Source organism: Triturus cristatus, chromosome 2_1, assembly GCF_964204655.1.
Source record: "Triturus cristatus chromosome 2_1, aTriCri1.1, whole genome shotgun sequence".
Taxonomy (NCBI): domain Eukaryota; kingdom Metazoa; phylum Chordata; class Amphibia; order Caudata; family Salamandridae; genus Triturus; species Triturus cristatus.
The window spans coordinates 123209321-123220461 of record NC_140581.1 but is presented as its reverse complement, the minus strand read 5'-3'; the positions used below and the strand labels follow the sequence as shown (position 1 = coordinate 123220461).

The following is an 11141-nucleotide window of genomic DNA, read 5'->3' as shown; positions in this document are numbered from 1 at the left end:
GAAACAGCTCCCCATGGTGTTATTAACCTGTGATTCAGGCGTCAGCTTATTATTAAACATGACACCCAAGTTTTGAACCTTCTCAGCAGGCAACAGAGGGCTTGTTGTTGCTAATGGCCAGAAATTTGGGGGGAGCACAGAGGGGTCCTTCCCCACTGGGCAGTAGAGAATCTCCGTTTTCTCTGAATTAAATTCTAGCGAATTCTCCCTCAGCCACTGAGCAATATCTCGAAGACAGTCATGAAACACATCAGGAGATGTAGACTGTTCTCTAAGGAGAGAATAAGTTGAGTGTCGTCCGCATAATTTACAATATTAATATTATATGACCTTATGACCGCAATTAAAGATTTCATATAAATAATAAATAGGATTGGACTAACCGCAGAGCCCTGAGGAACCCCATGCAAGATATCAATAAAATCCAACTGATAGGGGGGGGAAGAGCAACTGCCCGTCTCTTATTTGAAAGGAAAGATTGAAACCAGCTCAAAGCCGTACCTGCTATTCCTACCTCTTTAAGTCTCTCCAGAAGAGTGGTGTGATTGACCATATCGAATGTGGCAGACAGGTCAAGGAGGATTAGTACCACCGTTTGACCTCTGTCTGCACGCATACGAAGCTCGTCCATCACAGTCACTAGAGCGGTCTCTGTACCATGAGCTGGACAGAACCCAAATTGCACATCCTCTAGGATTCCATTGGTTTCCAAGTATTTAGAGAGCGCTCTACTGGCCAAGCGTTCTACAATTTTTGCAGGATACGGTAGCAGGGAGATCGGCCTATAATTTTTAGGGCAATTTGGATCCAATGTTGCCTTTTTTTAAAGGGGGGTCACCAAAGCCTGTTTCCATCCCGTCCGTACTACTCCACTAAGAAGAGATTGATTACAGATCTGTCAGAGAGTAGGGAACAATTATGCTCCCAGCTCCTTCCACACTTTATGTGGCAAGGGGTCCAAAGGTGATCCCGAAGAGATACCCAAGGCCACTTTACCAAATACCTCCACCAATGGTATCTCAAATTCAGTTAAGGTAAACAAATACCAGTAGGGGCTGCCCCCGAAATTCCGCAAGATACGAGGCTGGTGTATCAATTACTAGGTGCTTGATTTTCCTGATGTTATGGGCCTCTTCAACGATCCATTAACACATACAAGCCACGACACACCCCGAGGTCGAGTGGCTTGCACATAAAAATAGCGTGCAGCTAAAAAATGGTGTTGGAAATAAGCTTGTATGTAATTAAATGTTTTACCTCCCAGGTGCCACCTTGCATGTATGGATTTAATACTTTCTGAATCTCTGCATATCATGTACTTGTCCTCCATACGACTGTTTATTATTCCAAGTGGTTACTATAAAAGAATGCAAAATAAAAATATATATAAAAAAAACCAATGTAATACCTAGCAGCTACAGATTTTATAGGTATGTGGTAAGTGTTATGTCATGTTTTCACCACTATCCCATAAGCATCGTGATAGCACTGTTTTCACAGGTACCCGTCCCTACGCCTTGCATTGAATGTGTTTAGCCTAGGGTGTTTGGCAGTTGACCTGCCATTAAAACGGTATTGTTTGAAAAGAGGGCTGATGTATCAAAGCTTTCACCCATTCTGTGCCTGTGGCTAAATTTGATAGTATATTATAGCAAAGTTTCTTATGAGCAGTCAGCCATTTCACCAATCAGTGAAAGAATTAAACATAGCAGAGATTATGTTCCCAGATTCCCTACAGTGTATAAAATATTTAGATTGGACCTAAAACATGCTCCTGAATGCTGCATCTTTAATTGAAGCACACAAAATTGGAAGAAACAAAAATAAACAATTTAGTGACATCTAAAACTGAAGCAGAATTATCTTAGAAAGTTTTTTCTTGCTATCACCTTGAATGACAAAGCTGCATTGTGTTCCTTCTTTCGGGAAAAAATAAAAGTGACGGATTTTCTCTCATTCTCCTTTCTTTTTTTTAAAATCTTTTTTTATAAAGCTTAGAACCAAAAGCAAACGATATATCGCCATCATATACATTTAGTACATTATCACATATGTCATTCCTTTAACAGTGACTCAAAATCAAAACTCCCAACTTAGAATTTACTGACCTCCCCGTGATTCATCCCCCCCCCCCCCTCAAGGTCATTGTCATCTCCATCTACGCCCACGTCTTCCATCACTCTTGGTGGTGCACATATGTACCCCCTGAACTTATTCCAGTTCCCCCATACCCTGTTCCATTTCTGTGGACAACCACGACTGATGTATACCGTTTTATTCTCCTTTCTTTTAATGATATTTTAAGTTTGTGGTTGTTGATCAGTGTTTATATAATTACAATGCTGACGGATGAATCCATTTCGTAGTGTTTTATCAGTTATTATAGGTTCAAACCTAAAAAAGGATAGCTTAAGCATGAGTGAATTTTGCTATGAGTTTTTTCCCCACATTCTTTATAATACAATGAAAATCAATCTGATGTGGAGTATAGTCAGTCAGTCAGTCAATAAGCTTTATTTCGATACATAAAATATCTTAAAAGCAATAAGCGATACAGTCCCATAAAAACATGTAAGACATTTCCAAAGTACAAGTTTTAAAAGCATTTACATAGAAAGAAGTCTTTGTTAAGAAAACAATTAAAAAGAGTCATTTAAACTTTAACATCCATGTATGGTTTATGCCTGGAGAGGGAAGTATGCCTGGGCCAGAAAATAGGTAAAGCATTTGAGCATTATATTTTTTGGGAACTGGTATTCAAATTTCTCGCTCTAATATTCCACGCCCATCTAAGAAATTTAGCTGTAGCACAAACATGCAAGTTCCTTGGGTCAGATCTTAAAATACGTAGTGCTACTTGGAAGTCACGAGTACCCAGCTCCCTACAGAGAGGTTTCAGCCAACGCCTTCTAGGTAATTTGTAGGCGGGGCAGGCAAACAAAGTGCGGAAGTGTTTCTATTGCCGCCTCGCAGCTAGGGCATAAAAAGGGAGTTTGATGGGGTGGCTTCCAATGCCCATTGTATTCTCGCAAGGGAAGGATACCTACCCTAAATTTGAAATACAAAGATCGGTCGTAAGGATTTTGTATTAGATCCAGGTAGGGTTCAAAGTGCAATGTGTGTTTGTGCAGCATGAATTCCTCAGTAAGTTTACCGACCTTAGCGTTGAGGAAGTCATTCATGGCAACCCACCTCCAGTAGGCTTTCTTAATCTCTATCTTCGGTGGTGAGTATCTATTGATCCAAGCCTCCTCAAACCCAATATTGTATAAAAGTTTTTTCACCCCTTTTAACCAGTGAATCTTGTGCCACCCATCCATATCCATTACCTCTCTAAGCCCTGCTGCGTAATTAGCTAATTCTGGCGTCAACCACAAGCGGGCCCACAGCAAGAGAGGACGTAGTCTTGCTGTGTCCCCAATCGAGTGGCAACCAAGATCATATAAAAGGGGCTTAGTGGGTGTCCTCTGAGGGAGCATCAATAGGTCCTTCAGGAATTTTTTCTCTGATCTAGAGATCTGGTCTGTGCTAGATAGGCCCCACAGTTCAGCGCCATAGAGTGACGAGCTTACTGCTCTAGCCTTGTAGATTGTTAGTGCGGGGGCGATTGGTTTGGTTAATGAAGAACGTTGCTCTTTCAGAATGGCCCCCACCACCCTTTTATGGCACAGGAGCATTTTCTGCACGTGTGATCTCCAAAGCATAGAATCAGAGAAACGAATTCCCAGATAGTCGAATGTGGCAACCCTCTCCAATAGTACACTATTGAGAGAGAGAGAGAGAGAGAGAGAGAGAATTCCTAAGTGTTTTGGGTGGATTTAAGACGAGGAGCTTTGTTTTCTGGATGTTTATGGTCAGCCCTCTAATGCTGCAAAACTTGTCGAAACTATTTAAAAGAGTCTGCACGTCCTTTGAAGTTTTTGAGATAAGGAGGGTGTCGTCCGCGAACAGGAGAGTAGGGATTTTTCCCCCTGCCAGGGCTGAGGCATCTGATGGCGTTTGACGCAAATGCTCGACCACCCCATTGACGTACAAAGAAAAAAGGGTGGGGGCTAGCACACAGCCCGGGCGAACTACCCTGTTCACCGGAATCCGTGGTTGTTTGCCCTTGAGAGCCCCACCTTATTTGGGCATAGTTATCCTTGTGCAGGCGAATTAGTGTGTCAAGAATGTACCTAGGCATCCCTTGGTCTAACAGAACCTGCCACAAGCGCTCTCGAGGGACCAGGTCAAAGGCAGTCTTTTAGGTCGATAAATGCGAAATAAAGACTGCCCTTGCCAAGTTTAACCACCTTCCAGTACAGAAGTAATAGCCTAAACGCCTGTTCTACTGTTCCTGTGCCCGTCCTAAAGCCAGCTTGGTAGTCTGAAAGGATCCTGTTTTCCTCAGCCCATGCAAGAATCCTTTCTAGCAATACCCGGCCAACTACTTTCTGGGTTGAGTCGATCAGGCTTATCGGACGGTAGTTGGCCGGGTCTTCCCTGGCCCCCTTTTTAAAAATAGGCACAACTTCTGCTCCCTTCCAGGAATCTGGGATAGGACATCCTTGGACGATAGCATTAATTAGATAGGCAATACATTTTGCCCATTTCGCTGGGTCTGCTCTAAAGAGATCCCCTGGTAAGCCATCAGGTCCAGCTGCCTTGGCCGGGACTATGCGCTGGATAGCGGCTTCAACTTCCTGCTCTGGAAAGGGTTCTGTATTTAGTTCCTGGCCAAGAGTCCAAGGATCGGGTAAGCCGACCAGGACAGATTCCTGTGGGCCAGAATATAGATTCAGGAAGTGATCGTGCCATGTCTAACTCGTGATGTTGTTCGTTATTAATTCGGTATCAGGGCGGCCCTTTCTCCTGACCAAGTTCCAGAAGAGACTGGCATCCTTCCCTATACTGGCTTCTCTTAATGCTTGCCAGTGCTGTTCTTCCCACTCCCTCTTAGCTAAAAGGACCGACGTATTGTATTCCTTTCTAGCAATTCTAATCCTACCAGGGGACTTGGCTTTAACAGCCATAATTAAGGCAGATTTTTTCTGTCTGCAAGTCCTCGTATACCATGGATTAGTAACGCAATTACTACGGGTACATGGTTTGCTACCTGTGGTTACGTGGAACAAAGATCCCAAAGTACTGGACAAACCACTATAAATACCAGGAACCTTCTGCATACCAATGGAACCTATAGTGGTCTCTTGTAAGTCTCTCAAGGCCTCTGTTAGAGTGTTCTTTATAACAAACAGTTTCCCCTCGTCCAATGCTACCTTTTGCCATTTGAGGCGCCTACCACAATTGGAGGTAATAACATCCCTCGAGATCATATCGGCCTCCCTAATCGTGTTTTCAGAAATGGGGAGCCATGGGTGTTTTAATGTCAAGGACAGCAAGTTATGGTCGCTATCGGTTGTAGATACGACCTCCATATCAATTAAATGTCTCCAAAGTTTCCGATTTAACAGGATATAGTCGATACGTGAGGAAAAACCCACCCTATTATATGTGTGGGCTCCCAAGAGATCGGAAGATGATCTTCCATTAGTGGCCCTGAGACCATACTCCAGTGATAGAGAATTTAATTGGATGGCTAGCTGAGTCCACTTTTTTATTGGAGGTAGACTCAGCGGGGGGAATCCTTGCTTTGCATCGTCCTCTTCCGTGCCCAACATATCCTCAGTGGCAAGGGGTTCGAATGAACAGTTAAAATCACCCACCACTAGGATGTCAGATTCGGGGTGGCAACGGGAAAGTTCTGCTTACAGGCAACTAATTATTGGAGACTGTGCGCCACCTCTTGTGCCACGCACATAGATGTTAAAAATTTCTAGAGTCCTCCCTTCTTTATTATCCTTAAGGGTCAATTTTAAGAGGTCTGGATAATTGCACTGATGTTTTTATCATGCAATCAAGTGTAATACTAATCCAGATGAGCAGGCCACCAGAGGGCCGTCCCTTTCCTGAAGCCGATAGCACTGCAGGGATAAAGTGGGAGGTAAAACCAACTTTATAGAGGGGAATCATGCTCCAAGTCTCTTGAAAGATGCATATAGTATAATTATCGATAAGTTTGTTACAGTCGGGCAATCCTATATTCTTTGAAAGTCCAGATATATTCCAAGAAATAAGTTTGAGATTTGGAATACTTTCACTAGGGCATTGTTCGACAATACTTGGAGCCACATGCATGAGATGAGGCTTACTACTAGCAGTCTGGTGCAGTTGGATGACCAATGCTGCCCCCTGGTTTACAGGGGAAGGCCGATTAGTAGTCACATTAGGATTGCTAGTCACAATGGCACACTCCTGGACCATACTAGACCCGGGAGGGCTTTGCTCAACTGAGGGTAGTCAGTCGTTTTCGTCCAATTGTGATCCCCTCAATAAATTAGTTCTCGTGTTATTGCTTGTAGCGAGTGGGGTGGGTCTGAATTGAATTTCAGATGGGTCAGGAGCAGAAGTCCTATGTTCTAAAGCGAGTAAATCCTCGGCCAACTGGAGCGAGGTCAAAACAATTTCTAATGTATCCAGTCGGAGATTTTCGGAAGAGTGCCTTGTGACCTTGGCAATATCTTCTCTTATCAACGACCGGCACCCTCGGACAGAACAAATCCAGTGAGTAACTTTATTCTTGAGAGAATCCTGGGATTCGTAACCCGGATATTTGGAAACATCAACCATGTACACTGTCTGGCTCTTGCACATGGGGGCAGAGCCAAGAGGGTGCGAGCCAAATGAGATTGGAAACTGCAATAGAGGTCACTGTAACTAGTGTTCAGTGCGGTACCAGCTTGCCTTCTCGGTTTGGGCGGCATGGGTTTCGCTATTTGCCCTACCACTAAATGAGGGGGGACAATGGGTACAGTGCTAGAGTGTGCTAAGGTGGTTTTAGCTATAGAGATGGCATTGTTTTTTGGTGGAACGGGTTGGGGGGGGGGGATCAACTCGGGGTGTATGAGCTATGTATTGCGACGATAATGTCCTGACTGTAGCCGTTAGATCTAAGACTAAAGATTTAAGGTCTCTCACCTGGGCTACAAGTAAGTTTACAATTGCCAGCAAATTTCAATCACTTGTGCTGGGGTCAGTTTCTTGATGTGTTTGGGGAGGAGAATGTACCTCCAGGGGACCTGGACAGCTAGATCGCCAGTTGCGGATGATGGTTCCTCAGCCAGAGCAGCAAAACGATTAGTACAGGCTATAACAGGAGGCTCTAGATGGCTCCATTCCGTCCGTATCAAAGGGGGAGAAGATGAATGGTCGGGCGGAATGGTAGACGGCACTGGTCTGAGTGGACCAAAAGTAATAGAACTGCTTCCAACTGTTGGGTCCGTGCTTGGCACTTTACAGAACATCTTAGGTATACGAATTGGCGGAGGTTGTTTGTTGACTTCTGTGTTTGGGGGGGGTGGGGGGTGGGGGGGGAGGTCTACCGCTAGAATCCCCTCACATTCCTCAACTAGTGATTCAATTCGATCCATAAGGTGGTCACTAGGCATTTTCTTACATTTCTTAGCTTTCTTTGATTTCCTCACCCCCTGAGCAACGTTTGCAGCATTCTCCCCCCCCATCCCCTCCCCCTGTGCCCTCCATAACTTTCCTCTTACCCATTATAAAACCGGGAAGAGGAATACTTGGCAGTAATAAGAACAGTACCTTTATCAGCAAAATGGTAACAGCACAGTCAGGTCAGGACAATCCGTGACGCTCAAACAAACAAAATATCAGTGGGGTGGCCCTGCCCTGGCTCTTCCTGGCTAAGACGGGCAAGGACAGGCCCGCCCCTGGCCCGGGCGCGGCCCGCGCCGCGGAAAAGATGGGCGCCTTTTCAGCGCGAGCCCGCATTAGCCACTCCCTCCAGCAGCAAGGCAGGCTGGGGCTTGCAGTCCCCCACAGCGTTCTCCGGTGTCCTGGGCAAGTTGTGCGTGTCCCGCGCCGCGGAAAAGTTCGGCGCCTTTTCAGCACGAGCCCGCAGTAGCCACCCCCTCCAGCAGCAAGGCAGGCTGGGGCTTGCAGTCCCCCACAGCGTTCTCCGGTGTCCTGGGCAATTCATCTATGGAATTAGATGCTGACGTAAGGCTTACATCCTTAATACAACTATGTTTTCATAATCATGGGTACTGAATCATGTAAAAATTAACACATCAAATTTGACTGTTAAACACAAAAGATATGATCCTACAAGGTATACCATTATGGAAAAAAACATGTAGAACTTGTTTTCCTTGTACATAATTTATTAGTTATTGAGCCATTATGATGACCTGATGAGGCTGAACCTTTTAGGGTGCATAAAGGACAACTGATAAGTAACACAAGTAATGATGCACATGATCTAGTAAAAGACGACCGTTTAGAGAGGGAAAACGTTAGGGCAGCAGTACCTACTGGATTGTAGATGCACAACTTTTTATTTTAACAAAATAAAGTTCTTCCACTTTTCTTCGGTGCTTGCCGGTTCACTGATGAATACCGTGATGACTCTGAGAAACTAAGTATTAGTCCTGAGATGAGGTGCTCAACAGCAACAGTTTTATTTTTCCTGCTGTCGGCTTTGGTGAAGTGATGAATTATTACTATGGTGTGGTGGGTCTTAGAGCTCCTCACCACAGACTGTCAGCCTTTGAACATACAAAGCATTGCTTTACTAGACATTAGATGGGATTATAGAAGAAGGACCCTGTATCCTCTAAGGAAAAGAGTTTAGATTTAGCTTTGAATCATAGACAATGTGTCAGTCAATGGGGTGGAGTAGTATTCAGTTTAAAGAACATAAGTGATAAGTGATCCTGCCATTAATATGTATAACAGTGCATGTAGTAAATTCAGTCCCACACAAGAATGAGTTTCCATTTCATTTTATTGATTTTTTTCTCTCTTCAATATACAGTGTTGACAGACTTGCACTTTTAAAAAATAAGATAAAAGTAGTCCCCAAATAAGGACTTTGCAGATAAAGAAATAACACATTTTTCGACTAGTTTAATGACAATCAGTCACCACTTCGGGTCACTCAAATGTGTAATTTTTATATAGACAAAAGTTCCTTTTACACACATTAGCCCCAAGACTTTCACAGAAAATCTGGAAATGGCCGCTCAATAATTAATAACCCCTACTTTATAGCAGGGTCTGGTTATGTATGCCTGTTTTGCAAGAAAAGGCAAGGATGAGAGGGTGGGGGGAAAAGCATGGAAATAGAACTGAAACCTCCAAAAAATTAAAAAATGTGATGGGAAACGTATACTTTTTTCTTAAAATACAAGTGTCTTTCATTCCCTGGCATATGATTTTTAAATAAATTAGCTGCTGGCTTGACAACAGTTTAAAAACTGCACAAAAGATCCTTTTAAATGACATTTTATCCACATGGTTTTAATGTATCTAAAAAAGCAAGTTCATGCAACAGTGAGTACCATATAAGGGCAAAATGCACCAGTGGATGATGCAATTCAGGGATGAAACGTGGGAGAGTAAACCCGGAATGCATTTTTAGAAAAAGGTAGAGGTGTTCTCCTTCAAATAAGATTAGATGTTAAAGCAAAATTGTTTTAAAAGTGGTCACATCTTTTATAAAAAAAGATACTTCACGGATGATAAAAATGAAGGCAGAAATAATATTTAATTTGCATTTCTGAAGTGAACGAGCGTTAGCTCCACAGGCCAGCGTAGTTTCCGTGCAGGCCAGAAGGAAGAGGACCTCCTGCTACAAACAACTGCATTCCAGATGAGTCGTAGCAGTGGGTGTAAACAGCATTGGGAAAGTAAGCAATGTCCGAGAAGTAATTTCTCCATGTTTCATCATGATTCTGTTAGAAAGAAAACAAAGTCTATATGGGGTAATATGCACACTTTTTCATTTGTATATTTTATTAAACACATGTTTTGTAATAGCATATCATAAAGATATTACCCTATAAATAATTCTTGATAGTGCACACAGAATGTTTGCGCAACATGGATACGTTTACCAAATAAACAACCAATCTTTGTGCAAGACATCAAAATATATTTTCTCCTTTACAAATTTCCCTTGGAAAAAAACATAGCCTGCTGAAAGTCAGAGTGTAACACTCCGGTAAATCACCACTGAACTCAAATAATGGGAAATGTTACTTACCTGTAACCAACAGTTTATAGCTTTTTGTGTTGTAGGTCACATGTTGTGCACTATCCAGTCATTTAGCATTGGCTCGGAATGGTGGCTCCTTTATCTCTGTTGAATGCTCTTAGGGCATGGTAGAAAGTGGACCTTTTGCATGTGCTTCAGAAAACTAAATGCTTCACGCAAACCATCTGGCTGTGTCCCGTTTAGAAATAGGTTTCCCCTGTTGTGTTGGTGTAAAGGAGACAAATAACTGTTTTGCTGGATGTACAGGTCTGGGTCAGACTATGTAGTAAATTAGACCTCATCTTGTGAATGCATCACTTTTTCTGACATGCTTGAAGAATTTGTAAAGAAAGCCACAATTTCAATGGTTTTATTGAGGTGAAAAGGGAATACAACCTTTGGGAGGAATTGTGGATGTATGCCTAAAACTACTTTGTCTTTATGAACCTGAATGAAAATGTCTTCCACTAATAGCAGATGCGAAGCATGTTTACCCTGCATAAAAGAGTGACTGCAGCTGGATCAAAGCAACTTTCTGTGTTAATCACTGAACGGAGTCAGCCTTTTTGGCAGCCACTGAGGAAATAGGAATGGCGGTTAACAAGGGTGGGAAGGAGGTGTTTATTTTATTAGATCCATCTGCCGCCTTCAACACACTCGACCACTCACTTACCAACCGGCTCGAGATGATCGGCTTCAGGAACTCAGCACTGGCCTTGCTTAGCTATTTTTTAGGTCTCGCCTAGCGTTGCAGCGCGCATGCGCTGCTCGCTCGCTCTGCGAGACATATTGTGATAGAGTAGATTTCAGAAGTGAACTGGAAGCCCCGCCCATCTTTATTATTGGCTTGCGTCGTCAGTTATATTAAACGCTGCCTTCTGATTAAGACTCAGGCTTTTTTTGTTACCGCTCGGTCTCCTTTTAGCTCCGCCAATCCGGATTGGATCGTGTACTTGCAGAAATTACACGGTGGCTTTCTGTTGTGGGTGCACACTATTTTATTTCACTCGGCATTGGGAAAAACAGCAGCGTGTTAATTTTT

The 11141-nt window shown here is 43.3% G+C and overlaps 1 protein-coding gene across 1 annotated transcript in view; it reads right to left on the bottom strand.

The window, feature by feature from the left end:
• Positions 1–8830: 8830 nt before the first annotated feature.
• The window catches only part of DCAF12 (DDB1 and CUL4 associated factor 12), a 304177-nt gene continuing 301866 nt past the window's right edge, over positions 8831–11141 (bottom strand). Inside the window, exon 9 of the mRNA XM_085628764.1 lies at positions 8831–9797. Within this exon, the coding sequence (XP_085484890.1) occupies positions 9639–9797 (159 nt within the window). The 3' untranslated portion in view covers positions 8831–9638. The remainder of the gene's footprint in view (positions 9798–11141) is intronic.